The following is a 20,582-nucleotide window of genomic DNA, read 5'->3' as shown; positions in this document are numbered from 1 at the left end:
ATTTTATTTTTATTTATCTATTAATTTTCTTTAGTAGTTTTTAGTTTATGTTATTTGTATTCCTTTAGTATTAGTTGCTTTTGTTATTTTATTTTCATTCCTTTAGTGTTTATTTTATTTTCTTTAGTAGTTTTTAATTTATATTATTTTTATCTCTTTAGTAGTAATATACTTTTCAATAAAATATTTTGGGTTTTCTTTATGCTACGGTTCTTTCCCGAGGAATATTTTTGTGTTGAACCGGGTGACTCTTCCCTGTGATGGATGGCGTGAAAACTTTCTTAAGGGAATTAGTCTTGTTTTGTTATGTGGAGACTTTTGGATTATTTGGTACTGATAAAATTAGTCTAATGTATGTGATGTATGATTTAAGAATACCCCTTCAAAGTTTGGTTGTAAATTGAAAAAGCAAGTTGCATGAGGAAGAATAAATTTTGTGATAACTCTTTGGCTAACTTTGTGATTTTTTGCCCACTAGTTGGCATAATATTGCTCTAATTGTTCTTATTAAGAAGTGAAATTTATCTGTCTTGATTAGTTCATGTGCCATGTATATTAGTTTTTATTAAAAATAATTCTTGTGTTTACTTTTATCATCTAGAACTTTCCCGGTTGGTCTTTCAATGCTAATGTTAATTATGTTTGGTTGGAGGGATGACCTTAGACATTCTTTGTGATCTTTGAAAAAGTCTCTTTAGCCTTTCGAGCCTACCATTGCATAAATACTATCACTAGTTAACCCCATTTGAGCCTTTAACCTTTTCTTTGGCTACCTCAAACCTTTACCCTTTTTGTGAAATAATTTCCTCTTTTAAACCCGTCCCTCCTTAAATATTCAGAATGAAGCTAAAAGCCTAATTTGGGAGTATTGGTGTTAATTGAAAAATGGTGAAGATGTACTTTGTGTGTAGAAACATATACCTCAAAGTTATTTATATGAAGATACTCAAGCTCCAAAAGAAAATAGTTGTATAAAAAAAATATGAAGTCTTGAGAAAATTAGAGAGGTACTTTAAAATGGTTCTATGTTGGTACCTAGATATCAATAAGGGCTATATGGTTTAAAAAGAAGCAAAGTGCAAAAAACAAAAAAGACAAATGTGAGTAGTGTTCAAGGAGGGTGTAGTCACTTGTATCCCAAATACTTATCCTTCCCTTCCCTAAGCCTACATTACAAGCTGAAAAAGTCCTTATGGGATTTTCAACCGAATGTTCTTGAATAGGCGGCGAATTAAAATAAGGGCAAGTTTATGGTATGATATTTTATAACACTTGAAATTCTTTGTTGAAAGTGAGTGTCTTTGTGCATTTGTCCCTTGTGTTGTTATTGTAAATATGTTAATTCTGGGACTTTCTTTCTTTTGAGGGCACATGAATTATAATGGATTAGTGACATTGATATATTCTGAATTGAGTAAATTGAGCATATGTAGTAGACTAGTGCTTTTGAGTCACTTCTTGAGGCTTGGTTGTTGTCACTTGATTATGTTAAAACTCCATTGCATTATTGAAATTGTTTTAAATGAGGGAGTTATTTGGTTGAGATTCACATGCTTGAGCCTAATTATTAGTACCACCTAAATCCATAAGTGTTATGCTTAATTGAAGAATGTGATTTGAAAATGATAGCGATGCTAATTGTGCATTGAATAGTAAAGCCTCATTGAATTTTTGGTTTTGGTATGCTTGAGGACAAGAAAAAGCTTTAAGTTGGAGGGTGTTGATAAGTGATGATTTTACCACTCATATTAGTCTCTTTTCCTTAGTTTTTGTGACCTTTAATTATAAAATGAGGTAATTTATGGTGTGCAATACTAGATTTTCAGGTAAATGAAGTCTCGAAGAGAGTTAAGATCAAATGAAGTGAAAATGTGCAAAAACAGTAAAAGAAGTGAAAATATTTTCAGTGGAATCGCATCTGCGCAGGCAGGTCCGTATCTGCAAGAAAAGGTCCGCATCTGCGGAATGAGATTTGCAGGACAAAAATCGCATCTGCGATTGATAAACCGCTTCTGCGGTTGCGCTTCTGCTCTTGAATACTGCTTTTGTGGACGTGCTTCTGCGCCCTTGTGGCCGCTTCTGCGAAACAACCATTTTTCACCAATCATCGCTTCTATTAGTAGGTATCCGCATCTGCGGAATCGCACCTGCGAGGATTCTTCCGCATGTGCGGCCAATGGGCTTCAGCTATGGCCAAATTTGGCAATTCACATTTTTCCTATCCCAAACCCACAAATACACGACCTAACTTATTGAAAACACATCTTTGGCAGATCTTTTGGCTTATCAGTCTCTTGACTAGAGAACACAAGTTTTGGAGCTTAGATTATTGCACACACACTTGGGTCTTGAAGATTTGAAGCTTTTGGTTGAGAATTTCTTACCTATTTATGTTCATTTCTTCATTTCCTTGCTTTGTATTGAATATCTAAGTATGTAGTATTTTTTTCAACACTTGAATCTTGTTTATGGGAATATTCATATTTAAAGTGTGGATTAAATATCTTGTTGTGCTTATGTATTGAACGATTTTTATTTATTATGAAGTGAGTTATTATTTCTTTAATTATTCTTGTTATTTAATGTTTCCAAACGGATTAGCTAACCCTAGGACTCGCCCATTCACTTCGAATTAATTTTGGGAAAGATAATTTGGGGTTGAGAAAGATTAATTAACAAGAACTTGAGGCGTTAACCCTCACTTTATAGATTCTACCTAGGGATAGGATTGAACTACTTGTAACCATATTCGGGTGTGCTTAATATCTTAATTATTTTAGGGACAATTCAATTAGGAAGTCTTGTTAGTCTTTGGAAGAAGCTAATATAGAATTATTACCCAAGTCTAATTAACATAAACTCGCTCATATTTGTAAAATCGTGAAATACATTAGATCGTTACGTGAGTGTAATTTCCGATGCATCCATACTTGTAGCCATTGATCATTTTACTTATTTTCTAGGTTAGTTTACATTTTCGCAATTAGTTATAAATACTTTCTCAAAACCATTCTAAGTGTTTGGCTTAGCATAATAAATGACAATTCTCTTACACGCCTAATCGCCTACTTATTATTCTCTGTGGGATTCGACCTCGACTCATAGTTGGGTAAATTATATTGCATGTGACCGTGTCCATTTACCTTTTAGTAGTTGATTTGGACATCACCAGAGACGACCAAATAAGACGACCCGTGCAATGTTTACCACATGAAAGGGTCATATAACTTATTTGTTGTGAACTATGAAACTGAATCTTAAATAATGGCCCAAATATATCCCACCATCACAAAGTTTTAGCTCCAATCACTTGAAAAGAAATGAACCTATTTTGTGACTAAATTCAGATCTCTCTTTTGGTCATTTCCTCAAACTCTTCTTCCCCCAACTAAAACGTCAAAAACAAAACAAACACATATAACATCTACATAAAGCAAAGTGCAGAGATATGTCTGGTCTGATAGATATTTGGACAAGTGAATTTGCAAAGTTGCAGAACAAGGTAGGTCAAAGTCAAGGTGCTGAACCCATTTTCTCAAAAGGGTCGAATCCAAAAACTGAATTAATTGGCGAAAACCATGAGATTAAGAAAGGAAATTGGAGTTCCCACTCTATTGTAAGGAAATTTGAGTCACTTAAAAAGTTGCCTTTTCTACAGAATTGCTACTCTGAAGCTTCAATTTCTATGATTCTTGATTGTGTTAGCCCTTGAAGTAAAGTGGACAGTGGACAATGTTTTACTACACTTTTTTTCCCGCTGTTATCTTTATTTCTCTTTTAAATTTTTACTTTTGTTATGAGCTGAGATAGCTTTGCAGCTTTTCAATTAATTTCCACCACCTTGATGTTTGTGTGGGGGGAAATGTATAGTTTTAATTTGGTTTCTATCTAAGTTTTAATTTTGTTTCTATCTAAGTTTGTCTATTAGTCTACATATTTGATTTTCCTTAAATGCTATTCCCTCTAACTAAAACTAACTATGTGTTCAATGACAAGTTAAGATCCTATAAATGTCTAATCCTTCCTGGCTCCGCCTCTCTATGGTATCAATTGCTGAATGGAGTTAACTACTTCGTGATAGGTTCACCTATTAAAGAGAAATTTCCATGGAATTGCCAGTAATAAGTTACATTTTGAGACGAATTTAAAACATAAGTTGTATCCACGTTGAAAGGGGACAAACAAAACGGCCTTTTCAAAAATCTGAATGATCATAGTGCACCCCGACCCACAATTGGTTAGCAAGGTAAATAGTTGGCGCACATAATCTTCAAAAAATGATAAGACAAGGCCTTAGACGAGGAGGCCAAAAACCCATTGGAGGAACCCTGAATAGTCGGTGGACGGTAGGTGCTCTCTAAAATGGCATTGTACTAGGGCGTGTTTTAGCACCCCGAGGAGGCGGTGCTGCTGAATACATGGGTATGCTAGGCTGGCCCCTCATGAACTAACCTCTGTCCCCAAACATGGCACCGCTGAATTCCCTAGAATGCCAAGGTCGTTTATCCCTCGATGTGAACTCTCATCCCTGGTTGCAGATACGCTCGATCCTCCGAGCTATCTCCATAACCTAATTTTAAGGAGTCCCCATCTCTGCTTCTCGTGCCATAGAAACCTGGATCCCATAGTGCAAGCCCGCAACCTCCGCGCTCTCTCTGCATCTACATCTGTGGGGAATATAATAGTTGCATGACGAGACAACTCAGAGAATCTTGCCTTATATTCGGTCACGAACATCTGAGCCTACTGGAGCCACTCAAACTGACCCAACAATTCTTCCCTCTATAAGGGTGGAATATATCTCTCCAAGAAGAGGTGTGTAAACTGATCCCAAGTCAAAAGAGTTCAACATGCTGGCATGCTCTGTAGATAAGACTGCCACCATATATGGGCCTTCCCCTCTAGCTGAAATATGGGGAAGTCCACCCCTCTGGACTCCACTAACCCCATATTATACAGTTTCTCCTTGTAACGGTCAATGAAATCATGTGGGTCCTCTGACTGCTCACCACGAAAGATAGGAGGATGAAGCCTAGTCCATCTGTCCAACCGCTTCTACTCCTCAACAGTCGTGGCTGGTCCAGTCTCTGCTTTAACCGCTGCAAGCGGCTGAACCCTGCCCGCAGGCAGTGTACCTGGGGTATGATAAATGGCAGCAACGTGCCTGGTAGTATAGGCGGTAGGGGTTTGTGCTCCCCCTCTCGCTTGAGATGTGACCGGATCTGTTGGTAATAGTCCAGTTTGAGTCATAGAATCCATGAACCGCAACATATGTCCCATGACCTCCTGAAAATCCAATGCGGTCATAAAATTCGCTCGGGCCGGCTCAGCTGCAGGTGCCTCATCCTTCTCCTCAATAACAGTATCCTCCATCGGGTCCACTGGTGGTACTACAAAAGCAACTCTAGGATGCGCTTGTCCTCTAGCAGGAGCTGTGGCCTTCCCTCAGCCTCTACCTCTGACGGCTTGGGGAGCAGCCCTTCTGCCGCCGAGTACTGCCATCGCGTGCATTCTCACAATTTGTGAGAGAATAAGAGAAAGATTCTTAGCACAACATCAATTGTACGATAGGAGATGAAGAAAAGGAAGTTTCCTAACACCTTATAGCCTCTTGAAGATAAGTACGGACGTATCCGCACCGATCCGCAAGACTCTACTAGGTTTGCTCATAACTCGTGAGACTTATATGAACCGAGTGCTCTAATACCAAGGTGTAACAGCCCAGTCCACTAGTAATATTGTCCGCTTTGGTTCTAGGCCCGCACAACTTTAAAATGCGTCACTAAGGTTTAAGGCATTTTTACTTATATACTCAGCATCTCTCTCGTGTTTTGTCGATGTGAAATTCGCCTAGGGTGTCACAGTTCTACTCTTATTTTCATTTATTTAATAAAATTCATGATTTCAAAGGTCTAAGAATGAATAATTAAGTTCATGGTTCACCGTTGTCTTGCCTAACGGCGGCGTTGGGCGCCTTCACAGCCTCCGATGGGAATTGGGTCGTGACATTTTGAAATTTAATTTGACCAAGTTGTTTGCATGATGAACTTGAATTTTATATATTAGCATGCAATATATAGAAAGAAAATTGTTGATGACGATGTTGATAATGAAATGACAAAATCATTTGAAAGAATCACGAGTATTGCTTATACATAGTGGACCAAGTCATTTTTCGATTCTAAATAATTTGAACTATTCAAACTGCAAGAGATGTCTTGACATTTTATCTAGTGATGAAAATTTGAAATTACTAAAGGGTGATAATTTTAAAAAGAGTGTTACTTAAACATAAATAATATCTAAGTAATTACCTAAATTTTGATGAGTAGAGTTATCAAAGATCTCTATAATAGCAAGAAAAGCATGTAGTCAAATGAATCTTGGTCGAGATGTGTCTAAGATGGCAAACACCTCGAAGTTGTTATTGTTAAAAGAGATGTTTCAAAAATATATATGAATTTTATAAAATAAATATAATGCCTCATATGAAAATTTGGATTTAGCAATTTCATGATCAAGCGCGCCTATGAACCTGAAAAATACCACTTAGTTACCCTGCTAGAGAAAGGTAATACATAAGTAGAACTCACGTTTTGTTTGGATGGTTGTTGTATATTGTTTTGTAATGTATCGTATCATACTGTATTTTATTATAGTGTATCATTTTAATGAATACAATATTTAAATAGATTGTATCGTTTTCCGTCATTTCATAATGTTACACTAGCATTTTAAAAAATAAGCTTACAATATTATAAGAAAAAGATAAAATATGGGGTAAAGTAATTATTAAAAAGGTAGGATAAAGAGTAAAATAAATTATAATAAGGACACGATGAAAAAAAAAGGTAACGACGCGACCACACCAAATCGGTCGTTACATAAAAGGTACATTTTTATTGTTATGTAACAACGGATTTAACAATACAATACAATAAAATTTAAGCAATAATCAAAACAAATATTGTATTTGAAGTAACAATACCATACAATAATTAATAACCATCCAAACAACCTGTTAGAATGTGGTCTTGAGGCAGAGGCGGATCCAGAATTTGATGGTTGTGGGTGCCACTGTATTTAATGTAAACTTACTAGTAGTCAAAGAGGTTAAATTTATTAGGTATACATGCATTTGGCCAGTTCGCTATATTTTAAATTAATACGGTTCGGTTCGATCCATTTTGAATTAATTTGGTTTGCTTTACAAGATCTTTTGGTGCATAAATAAATACATGATAACTAAACTGAATATATTTGGTCATTTCAAGAAAAAAATAATATTAACTACATAAAAAAGAAAAATGATTAAAAACATATTCAAATTAAAAAAATTGAGAGCTAGAACGAGAAAAAAAATTGAGAGCTAGAACGAGAAAACATAGAAAAATATACTTTTATAATCTAAAGAACTACTAATGAAAATGAGATTGTATATAGGGAAAATATCAACATGAACATAAAAAAAATTAAGAAAAAGAGGAGAAAAGAAAACAATCTGGAAGAAGAACACAAAAAAGTACTCAATATGAGTCAAAGTAGGATCAATCCTGGGTATTGGGCTTGGGAAGGGCTACCTTGACCATGGCACCTACAGCCATTTTTACACTTGGGGTGCCATAAATTATTTATATATTTTTTCTACATGAAATACTAGTGAAACACGAGTACATAAAATTCTATCCGAGCGACTGGGTGACGTATCACCCTGTTATCTCGACATAGATCCGCTCCTGTCTTGAGGATATGACGTTCAAAACAGGAAACATGTACCTAGTATTTAACCCGTGTACTAGAAGTTCCATATTAGTCCCAAAAACCAGCAAATGCATCAGAACATAGATAACCATTGTTTAAAGGATAGAGGCACTAGATTGCCATAACTTCAGTGGGCTAAAAGTACCGTACTAAAGTGTAGGGCAAGTTACACATATGATCTGTCCATAAAAAATAATTATATTTGGTAACCAAATATATAAAAATAATATAAGTATATTATATGTATATAATATATTAATATAAAAATAAATATATTTTATCGACTATTATTTTTGGGAGCGTCTATACTGTATAATTTTCCCAAATAAGAATATATTGATTCATTATATTCAGGGGCGGATGTACATAGGAGGGACTAGGTTTACATGAATCCACCCCCTCCCTAAATCATATATAGCACTAGTAAATTTCAGTTCAAATACTTAATATGGGTGAACTCAAGCTCAAATGAGCATTTTAGTGTACGGGTAAGGAGGTGTACCTTTTGCCTTTTAGTTACGAGTTTGATACCGTACTCTTTCTTCTTTTAAGTCATATTTTAATTAATATAGAGTTAAATCCTCATGCCCTTATCGCTTTTTTAATTGAACGCACTGTTTTTGTTTTTTTTCTTCTCTTTTTTTGGTCTTTGTTTAGACTTTTAAAATTCCTAAACAAAAAAAATACGTATCTCAGGAACCCTCTCAGAAACTCGGGTCTCATGATACTCTTATGCTTTTAAATTCTTCGATACGCCTTTGAGTCTATATTGTCAGTTGAAGAAAATAAAGCTTATTACAAATTACATTAATAACTTTTAATCTGAAAATCTTGAAGTAAAAACTTTAAAGAAAATTATTTACATAATTTTATTGAATAAATTTTAAATCTTTTATTAAGATTTCACTTAAGGCAACCAATTTCTTCAAACCACGTGACATAAAAATATACTTTTTCATTCTCAATCTGTTTGATGCAATTCACATTTCCAAAGTCTACGTTAAGGCGTAAAAGCATTATGAGGCCATAACATTTGTGTGGTTATAAAAACTTTTCATTAAGAATAAAATAGATAAAATGAAGAGTTTAAAGTTGAATTATTTCCAAATTTAAAAATGTGTTATTTATTTTGAAACAGACTAAAAAGAAAAATATCTCATCTAATTTGAAACAGAGGGAGTAATAATTACTAACAGTAATTTAAAATATTTAAAACGAATATGAAAATTTGTAATTAAAGAAAAAATAGTTTTAAACAAAAGAACCATTTTTTTCTTTGAACAACCAATCAACACATGCCATATGGACCAAAAAGACAATGAATAGAGCCGAGCACGTAATACCACTTTCAAATCACAGTATTTATTTGTAGTTTGTAGCATCCATCAAAATTGAAAAACAGGAAACAGCACACAAGCATGTGTAAATCTATCAACTGAAAAGGATAGGAAATTTGTGTGCTGCCCACTGTCTAACAACAAACTGACTTTCACAAACCTTATATAAATGCAAAATACATAAAGACCCATTAAACTTGTCCAAAAAAATATGTTTGAACACCTAAACTAAACGGATGATATTTTATACCCTTAAACTTATTTTGAGTGAATTATTTTTTCCCTTGAAATACTAATACCAGTTTCACAATATGAGGTATTTTACACACGCGCGCCACGTCAGAACCATGTCAGTGCCACGTCAGAAATCTTTTATTTTTAGTATTTCCTATTTTTCTTGTTTCTTGCTCATAGTTTTACACTAATAATCTTAATTAACCATTAAGATTTGTTTCATCTCTCAGTCACCCGAGAGACAAGAGAGCAACCAAGGGAGAACAAAGATTTATTTTTTTTGTTGGTTCAATAGTATCTCATGAAAGATTCACCATTGTTCCCTTTTAGCTTTTTTTTTGAAATACAAATCTATTACTACAAGTAAATCATCCTTCTCCGCCCAAAGAACCCACTTACCTCTTTGTTCATGTTGAGTTATTCTACGTGCAATTGTATTTGCAAAGTCTTGGGTTGTGATCAATTCTTAAGAAAAGTCTTGAATTGTGATTAATTTAAATGTTCAAACATGTTTTCTCGACAAGTTTAATGGGGTCTTTATATATTTTGCCTTATATAAACATTGAGTTTGTGATACCATAAAACATCAAAAACAAAACAAACACATATAACATCTATATAAACCAAAGTGCTGAGATATGTCTGGTCTGATAGATATTTGGACAAGTGAATCTGCAAAGTTGCAGAACAAGGTGGGTCAAAGTCAAGGTGCTGAACCCATTTTCTCAAAAGGGTCGAATCCAAAAACTGAATTAATTGGTGAAAACCATGAGATTAAGAAAGGAAATTAGAGTTCCCACTCTGTTGTAAGGAAATTTGAATCATTTAAAAAGTTGCCAATTCTACAGAATTGCTACTCTGAAGCTTCAATTTTTATGATTTTTCTTTTTGCTGTTATCTTTATTTCTCTTTTAAATATTTGCTTTTGTGATGAGCTGAGATAGCTTTGCAGCTTTTCAATTAATTTCCACCACCTTGATGCTTGGGGGGGGGGGAATGTATAGTTTTAATTTGGTTTCTATCTAAATTTGTCTATTAGTCCTTAAATGCTATTCCCTCTAACTAAAACGAGCTATGTTAGAGATTTTGTTGCTTTTAATTACTGTAGTAACTTTTTTAGCATAATAAGTTACTTAGTTTTAGGATGAATTTTAATTTTAAATTTGTATTAGATTGTTTAAGTTAGATGAGATATTTTAGGTTTTTTAAATTTTAAATTATGTGGATTTTTTGTTCTAATTGACTATTTAAAGTCTTGTTATATTTAATAAAATTATTGAGAGACATTTTCGATCAATACTTTTAATCTCTTTTTGTTGCCCCATCTTTTAAAAAACCCAACAGTGTTCGATGATATTTTCAGAACCTATAAATTTTAAATTCTCGTTCCGTTTCTGATGATATCAATTGGTACATGGAGTTAACCACCTGATAGGTTTACCTATTAAAGAGAAATTTACATGGAATTGTCAGTAATAACTTACATATTACTAACTTAGGAAACGAAGCAAGTTATGCTACAACAGGATTCTTGATTGTGTTAGTGTCACGACCCAAAATCTCACCACAGGTGTCGTGATGACACTTAGTCTCTAAGATTAAGTAAACCAATTATAATAACAATTCAAGCCAATTTATTTTTAAATTCAATACAGGTGCCAAAAACCAACAGCGGAAATAGTTACAAATAACCTCCCAAGACCGGTAATACTGAGTCACGAACTCTAACTGAATACATGGAATGATCTCAAGGATCGAATTCTCAATAATGTTTGATTAATAATTAACAGTACAAATAAATGAAAAGACTCCAAGGGACTGCGATGACCAATCAACTCTACCTTAAATCCTTGCGATCACACTTTAACTCTATCCGAGTGCGATATCTCCAATACCTGGCTCTGCACAAAAAATATGCAGAAGTATAGTATGAGTACACCACGGTCGGTACCAGTAAGTATCAAGAGTTATCTCAGTGGAGTAGTGACGAGGTACAGTCAAGACACTCACCAGTATAATAACCTGTGCAATATTGTAGACAAAATAATAGGAAACAAATAACAATAAGGGCAACACAAATCAACTAGTGATATGCACAACAGGGCAACAGGAACACCATTAATATTGCTCAACAAATAATAAATACAAGTACACCCAATTAAATCAAGTCCTTCAAATATAAATCTTTCGCCTATATGCTTCTCAAATAATACTCTTCAGGATATAATACTTTTCAATAAATATATTTCGAATATACTCCCTTCAGATAAATATCTTTCAAATTTAATTCTTTCAAATAAATCTTTTTCAAATATAATTCCTTTAAATATATATCTTTCGAATAAAAGTCACCTTGTGATACCTCATTTAAAAATCATAAAAATACGGGTCTCAGCCCACTTTCATATTTTCACGGCACCTCGTGCCAATTTCTCTATCACAACCGCACGGACAACTCACGTGCCAAATATCATTATCATTTAACCACAACACCTCGTGCCCACATTTCATATCATAACTGCACGGACAACTCACGTGTCAATATCATCATTATTTACTCACGGCACTTCGTGCCCATATTTCTTTTTATAATCCGCCTGACAATAGCCACATGCTCATAATTTCAACATAAATCAGATTGTTATTAATTTACCAACAACAAGACAAATTGCACAAGGTATAAAAATAAACACAAGAAAAATTACAACATCACATAAAAATTACAAGCGCAACAACTCCACACCATCACGTATCATCCCTCACAATAGCCATCCTTATCTCTCCTATAGCCACCCTTATCACTCCTATAATAGCCTCTCTTATCCCTCCGCCCTGACAGTATCAATAGCCATCTTTATCGCTCATATTGCCATCCTTATCGCTCCGTATAATAGCCACCCTTATCACTCCACCCAAATAATATCCCAACACACATAACAATAAATACGAATTGAGGCATGGCAAATAGAAAATTAAATAAATGCCAATAATTATCCAATTTGCTACATAATATGCCCAAGACTTTAACTCAATAAATTTTGCACATATAAGCCCGAGTACGTACTCGTCACCTCGCGTACACGGCTTTTTATATTTCACAAATGGCACATAAAATCGCCTTCTTTCTTGAATTGACCTTCGGACAACTCAAATCTATCCAAGTTAATTGTATAACTTCATTAAAATTCATCGAAAATAATTCCGAATAATAAAATGTCGACTTAAACTTTTATTCTAAAAAGTCAACCAAAGTCAACGCGGGGCCCGCCTCTCGGAATCCGACATAATTTTCATGAAATTCGAACACCCATTCCGATATGAGTTCAATCATACCAATTTTATCAAATTCTGATAACAAATCGTCCTCTAAATCTTGAATTTTTATTTTTTTGGAAGATTTTGCAAAAATCTTGATTTCTTCCATTTAAATCCGAAATAAATGATTAAAATAATCATAGATTTATGAAATATAATCACTTTAGGATATGGAACACTTACCCCAACCAAGCTTGTGAAAAATCCCTCCAGAATCGTCTAAATCCGAGCTTCAAAAATCAAAAACGAAAATGACGAAATGACCATTTTTGGTCCTTATTATTCTGCCCAGTTTCGCACCTACAGACGAGTCGCCGCATCTACGGAGCCGCTTTTGCGAGCCAAAACTCGCTTCTGCGAAGGCCACTGCCAGTCGAAGCATCACACCTGGGGGCAAAATGCCGCTTCTGCGAGAAGCGCAGGTGCGGCCAATTACGCGCTTCTGCGCTTGCGCTTCTGCGCTTGCGCTTCTGCGCAAATGTTGACGCTTCTGCGGCTTTCTTCATCAGCTTCTGCCGAGCTTCCCTTCACTTGCTTCTGCGATGAAGCATCCGTAGAAGCGAGAACACGAGCAATCAAAATTCCAGCAGTTTCAATTGTCCAAAAATCGATCCGTTAACCATCCGAAATCCACCCGAGACCCTCGAGACCTTAACCAAATATATCAACATGTCCCAAAATACAATACGAACTTAGTCGAGGCTTCAAACCACGTTAAACAACGCCGGAATTATGAATCGCGCATCGAATCGAATTATGAGTTTTCAAATCTTCCAACTTCTATATTTTGCGTTGAAACGTATCAAATCAATCCGGAATGACTTCAAATTTTGCACACAGGACATAAATGAGGAATGGAGCTATTCCAATTTATGGAATCGAAATCTGACCTCGTTATAAAAAATTTCACCTTCAGTCGAACTTTCCAAAATCTTCTATTTTCAACTTTCGCCAAAATGTGTCGAATTGCCCTACGGACTTTCAAATCCAAATCCAGACACACGCCTAAATCCAAAATCACCATACGAAACTATTGACATCATCAAAGTTCCATTTCGGGGTCGTTTGCTCAAAAGTCAACTCTCCGGTCAGCTCTTTCCATTTAAGCTTCTAAATAGGAATTGTTCTTTCAATTTAATTCCGAATCTTCCGAAAATCAAACTCGACCACACCCGCGGGTCATAATACACATTACGAAACTTCTCGAGATTTTAAGTTACCGAACGGGGTATTAATTCTTAAAACGACAAATCGGATCGTTACAGTTAGCCCTTGAAGTAAAGTGGATAGTGCTTTATTTCACCATTTTTTTTGGCTGTTATTTTTATTTCTCAGTTTAAGTACACTAATAATAAAAGAAGATTTAATTATTGTTAAGAGTTCAATGATTGTTGGTGTCCAAGTCAAGGTCTTCATCAACCCTCTAATAAATTGTGTTAGGTAAAGGCAACTTCTAATACAAAAGACTTAAACTATTTTGCAAAAAAGTGTTGTTGATCTTCAAATCATATTACTTTCTCATCATGGCTGAAATTCTTTACGAGCTTGCTGCTGAAATCTTGAAAAACTTGGGTTCTCTTGCAGTTCAAGAAATAGGATCAATTTGGGGACTAAGCGATGAGCTTAGTAAGCTTTCTGGTACAGTTTCTTCAATCCAAGCTGTACTAATTGACGCGGAGGAGCAGCAACAGAGTAGCCACGAGGTGAGGGATTGGATAAGGAAACTTAAAAAAGTTTTCTTTGAGGCTGATGATCTCTTGGATGACTTTGCTACTGAAGTTACGCATCGAAAATTGGTGAATAAGGTAAGCATCTTCTTCTCAAAGTCAAATCCTGTGCTTTATAATGTTAAGATAAGTAAGCGTCTCAAGGCCATTCGAGAAAATCTAGATGTAATTGCAAAAGATAAGGCCTCCTTAAACCTTGTTGAAAGGAGGCAACCTTTGCTTCTTGAGTCTAATTTGGATAGAGAGACTTATTCATTTGTACCTGATGGAGAAGTCATTGGAAGGAATGATGATAGAACGAAAATTCTAGATTTTCTTATGGATGCTGAGGTAAATGAGAATGTTGCGGTTATATCAATAGTTGGCCTTGGTGGACTAGGAAAGACCACTCTCGCGCAATCGGTGTATAATAGTGAAATGGTTCAGGAAAAATTTGATAAAAGATTGTGGGTTTGTGTTTCAGACGTTTTTGAAGTGAAAGTGATTGCAGAAAAAATCGTCGAATCTGCAGGAGGGGAGAAGAATAATTGCCTTCAACTAGATGCAGTGCAAAAGCAACTTCGAGAAATGCTTGATGGGAAGAAATATCTACTGGTGCTCGATGATATGTGGAATGAAGATGCCTTGAAATGGTCGAGATTGAAAAATATGGTGATCGGTGGAGCCAAAGGAAGTAAGATTTTAGTAACTACTCGTTCAGATGTAGTTGCGGAAGTTTCAGGAAGTATTCACCAACATAAATTGGGGGACCTTTTAGAAGAAGATGCATGGGCATTGTTTGAAAAAATGGCATTTGAGTGTAACAAAGAGAGTGAACATTCGAGTTTGGTGGAAATAGGAAAGGAAATTGTGAAGAAGTGTGGAGGAGTTCCTCTTGCAATAAGGTCAGTAGGAAGCCTACTACGCCTAAAAAGAACGGAGGATGAATGGATATATTTCAAGAATCAAGATTTGTCAAGTATCACACGAGGAGGCGACAGTGTCATGGCCATTTTAAGATTGAGCTATAATCACCTTCCTCACCATCTAAAGATATGCTTCGCATATTGTTCCCTCTTTCCAAAGGATTTCCGAATTGATAGAGTTGATTTGATTGATATGTGGATTGCTCAAGGCTTTATTCAATCAACTATTAGCAACAGAGACAATTTGGAGGACGTTGCAAATTCATATTTCGTGGATTTGTTAAGAAGGTCATTCTTTCAAGAAACTAAAGAATATAAATCGTTTCCGCATTTTTACAAAATGCACGATCTTATTCATGATCTCGCAAAAGAAGTTGCAGATAGGGAGTTCTTCAGTATCACTAAAACTGAAGATACAGAGATTGTAATCCCAGAACAAACTCTCCATGCGTCTTGTTTATTCCAAGTAGGTGGTTCATTGGAATTTCCGAGTCCCTTCTATAGGAAGCATATGAAGTTGCGTACATTTATTTACCTAAATGGGTCTAAAAATGTTGTCATAAGCAATTCAACGTTAGAGAGAATGGTTTCAAGTTTTGAATGTTTACGCATACTGCATCTACGTCGCCTGGAGATAAAATTTCTGCCTCAATCATTAGGTGGACTGAAGCATCTAAGATATCTTGCGATTTCCTCTAGAAGCATTGTTACTTTACCAAATTCCATCACGAAGTTGCATAATCTACAAGTTTTAAAGTTGGCTGATTGCATTAAACTCAAAAAATTGCCAAGAGATATTTGGAGATTGGTGAGCCTTCGACGTTTGGTATGTCTGTGGTGCGCATCATTAACCCATATTCCACCAGGACTTTGGCAGTTGGCAAGCCTCATTCATTTGGATTTTGATGGTTGCAAGTCATTGGAAGATATGCCACCTGGAATTGGCCAATTGACATCTCTACGGACATTGACAAGTTTTATTGTAGGCAAAGAAAGTTGCATATCTGGTTTGGCAAGTGACAAGTTGAATGAATTAAAAGGCCTTGATCTCAGAAATAGATTAAGAATTAAGTTCATGGGACGAGCCCGTGCAATTGGAGAAAGAATACCTACCGATGTAGTGAAAAGAATGAAACATCTTCGATATATCTGGGTAGAATTTGAACGTGGAAATCAAGAGGATGATACTGGGGCTGATCTGATAATGTTGGAGGCCCTGCAGCCGCACCAAAACATTGAAAGGTTGCGAATAGAAAATTATAGTGGATCAAGGTTCCCAAGTTGGATGATGGCTGAAAATCTTGGCTTTTTGCTACCCAAGCTTGTTTTTCTACAAATCAGAGATTGTCATAAATGCCAAAAGCTCCCACCATTATGGCAACTGCCGTCTCTCCAAAATCTTGTACTATTAAATCTTGACGTCGTGGAGAGCATAGATGGACTTGAAGGTAATGATGATAAATTCATGCTACGATCAAATACTCCTACAGATGAACGATACTTCCCTTCCCTAAAGCGACTTTATTTGGGGATAATAAGTGAGAAGATATTGAAGCAAATTCTTTGCCCACCTCATCATCCTTCTCCTCTTTGCAATTTGAATAGATTGACTCTAGTTTCTATTGAGGACCTAGCAACTATGCCAGAGGATGTCTTCAAGAGTCTCACCTCACTCCAATACTTGTCTATATATAACTGCAGAAATTTGGTCTCTCTATGCAGATGTCTAACTCATCTCACTTCCCTTGAGTCTTTATGTATAGAGAATTGCCCTCTGCTTGATTTATCTGACGAAGAAGCAATGCAATTTGAAGTCCCGGGGAATTTATCAACTTTCAAAGCTTTCTACCTTGGCAAGCTAATGTCGCTACCAGTTTGGCTCCAACATTTCTCGGGTACTTTGAAATCAATAGAGATTTGGGAATGTCCTAACTTCACAACAATTCCAGAATGGATAGGCGACCTCATTGTCCTTAATTGGTTGGAAATTTATGGTTCACGTATGTTGACATCCTTTCCAGAAGGCATGCGATCTCTCGCAGCATTGCAAGTGCTAATTGTTACAAGATGTTCTTCAAGTCTGAAGCAAAGATGCGAGAAGGAAGGAGGAGAGGACTGGCCTAAGATTGCTCACATCCCAAGAGTTGACATAAGAGAAGGGATTTGATATATAACCGGCTGCAAGTTGAGGTAATTATCTTTTTACTGCATGTTTGGGTTGATGTTTCTCATCGTCTCATAATGTGTTTTTTTGTATTGTATGTAACACTGTATTGTATTGTGTTGTTTAAGAATTGAAGCAATGTTTGGATAGAAGGATGAGTAAGCATGAGTTTGCGCAAAAAGGCGGGTGAAGGTCAAGGTGCTGAACACCATTTTCTCAATAAATTATAGGTATTAGATCTTAGGATAATATCAGTTTATTAAGGCCTTAGATGAGGAGAATACAGGCTTTTTTCTCTTTGTTTTCTTTTTCTTTTTTGTATTGAAAAAAGTAAACGTGTTAAAAATAAAAAGTGCATATTAGAAGAATTGTGTTCCAGATCATCATTTCTGTAATTTAAAAATCTCATTGGCAATTACAGGGTAAATAATCTCCTATGGCCAAGTACAAATTGAAAAGAAGAAAATGACCCTCTGAATTTTTATTTTTGTATTTTATATTACTAATTTCTTAAATTATTTTTTACTGATCTCACAGGAAAGGTCTTTTACATTTATACCCGGTTTTGGGGTCACAATTGAAGTTATACCCACTTTACAAAATAATTTGCAAGCATGTCCATTTTACGATCAACTTCACACTTATCGGGTCTGAAGTTAAAAAATAATCAGTGAGATGTGCAATGCAGCCAATTAAGTCTAAAGTATAAAAATTGCACTTAAGATGCACTTAAGGCAAAATAGGTTGAAGTGAAATAAATATTTGGGGTATTATCACTTTAGCCCGCGCCAGAAACTATTTACATCTCGTAGCCAAAATAATATAATATATATATATATATATATAACTATTTATATATATATATATATATATAAATTTTATATATTTTTCGGCTATTATTTTTACAGCGGCTATACAGTGTCATTTTTCTCAAATATTTTTATGCACTTAAGGTTAGAGAGGTGAGAAGTAAAAAATATTGCACTTCAAATGCACTTAAGACCAAATAGGTCTGAAGTGCAACCAATGGTTTCATGCACTTAAGGCCAAGTAGGTCTGAAATACAACCAATGTTTTCATGCACTTACGGCCAAATAGGTCTTAAGTGCAAATTGCCCAGAAATAAAAATTTATTAATCGAATTTTAACAATCCAATATACAATTTAACACCTAAATCTACTCAAAATGAGCTCAAATTTGAAACATAACCTCCAAATATCATCAAGAACAAACCTCAATCATCAATTTGTCAAAACAACAATAAATCTAATGTCACGCCCCGAACCATGGCTTGGGCGTAACAGGCACTCGGTGCCTAACTACATGTGACCGAGCGAACCTACTGCTGGCTGAATCAACATGTGATATCATAACATACTGAATGCGGAAGATACACTAGCATATGCTGATATACTGAAAGTTTGAATGATATAAATTAAGTGCAGAAACACTAATATAATTCTGAAACATATCTGTAGCAAAATATTACATAATATGAAAAGCCTGCAACTCTGTCTAATTGTTAATCTAGTGTCTAGTCTATGAAGCCTCTAATGAAGTACTTAAAATACTCTGTCTGTAAATACTAAAAGACTGTAAAATAATGATAATGCCCCAAAAGAATTGGGGCTCACCAAGTAGCTGGTACGAGAATCCTAACACTCTGAATCGTCAACCTATAAATCATCACTTGCATCGTGAGATGCAGGCCCCGGGCAAAAGGGACGTCAATACATTTGAATTGCATTGGTATGTAAAGAAACTGAAAGAAAGAACTGTAAATGTTGAAACAGAAACTAAACTGATAACTGATAACTGGTAACTGAACTGATAACTGATAACTGAACGGAACAAAGAAAGTAAGGATATGAATAGTTCCTCTTCTGAATGATGAACCACCTGTTTATCTGAATAAATAAACTACGGCCTCAGGCCCAATATATATGTGCACAAACTGCGGCTTCGGGCCCAAGTATATATATAACTGCGGTCTGAGACCCAAAGATGCATAAAGCATTAACTTCTGCCTCAGGCTCAAAGATGCATAAAGCATTAATTGCGGCCTCAGACTTAAAGATGCATAAAGCATAAACTACGGCCTAAGGCCCAAATACAGGTGTTCAATATTCAGGGATTTAAAATCAGGAACTGAGAATCATACCGCAATACATGATACTGAAATATTGAATCATACTTAGTTACATGATACTAGAATGTTGAATAGAACTAGACTGAGACAGGTATTCATTAACTAATTATGAGAACTGAAGCTTCAATTGTTTATGACATACTGAGTAATCTAGACTGAGACTCATGGGCATCAAACACAAGTCTGTATCGATTAAGCACTAAGCTCACAACGTTTGGAATGAAAGTCATGAATGAGTTACGAAGCTAGAGAATAGAAGTTCTACAACTATTCAAGTAACTGGGCTTAACTATATTTCTGAGGCAATTAGTAACGTTGTAAAAGAAACATAGTGTAGGTAGAATCATTAACATTCCCAAACATAGAGAGTTAGCCTCACTTACCTTGTCTTTCTGCTCTTGAGCGTAATACAACATCCGCCAACCCTTTCAACTTTAATCTATATCAATACAAGTCAAAGGGATTCCATATTAGCAATAATACTCGTGTTTTTGGTCACTTAGGTATTTTATCAAACACCTTATGAGCGTAAAGCCTCATAGCCCTCATTAATGGTGTTTCTACACCCAACAACCCATCTCTTGCCCCTAGATAAATTTTAAAATCTCAAATTTCTTCTAATCAATATCATTCTTCTTCACCCATAAGATAAACAACACTCTTAATGACACGACCTAATTTTTTCTCCGTTGGGTATCATGATGGCACCTAGTCTTAGGGACTAGGTAAGCCTAATATTTACTAAATAACAACAATAATTAAATCACATCTAACAATTTTCTGAAAATGGAAATCTCTATAAAATTTACAATTCCCAAATCCGGTAGTACAAGTCATAAGCTCTACAGAGTTTACTACAATTTTCTAAATACAACTGTTTGGAAATAGGTAAAACAGTGAGAATACAAAATAGGAAGGTGACTCTGAAGCCTGTGAACGCAGTAACAGGTTTACCATGAGTCTCCACAGCAACAAGTCCGCACAGCTAG

At 35.4% G+C, this 20,582-nt stretch overlaps 1 protein-coding gene across 1 annotated transcript; it reads left to right on the top strand.

Moving 5' to 3' along the window:
• The first annotated feature begins 14,095 nt into the window (after positions 1 to 14,095).
• On the top strand, positions 14,096 to 17,826 carry LOC104094595 (putative disease resistance protein RGA3). Its single transcript, XM_009600561.4, has 2 exons — positions 14,096 to 17,469; positions 17,572 to 17,826. Exon 1 carries the CDS (start codon positions 14,171 to 14,173, stop codon positions 17,444 to 17,446), a length of 3,276 nt encoding a protein of 1,091 aa, XP_009598856.1. The 5' UTR covers positions 14,096 to 14,170; the 3' UTR covers positions 17,447 to 17,469; positions 17,572 to 17,826.
• Positions 17,827 to 20,582: the final 2,756 nt, after the last annotated feature.

The sequence above is a fragment of the Nicotiana tomentosiformis genome, chromosome 9 (genome assembly GCF_000390325.3).
Source record: "Nicotiana tomentosiformis chromosome 9, ASM39032v3, whole genome shotgun sequence".
Taxonomy (NCBI): domain Eukaryota; kingdom Viridiplantae; phylum Streptophyta; class Magnoliopsida; order Solanales; family Solanaceae; genus Nicotiana; species Nicotiana tomentosiformis.
The sequence above is the reverse complement of the archived record's forward strand: the minus strand, read 5'-3'. Positions and strand labels throughout refer to the sequence as shown.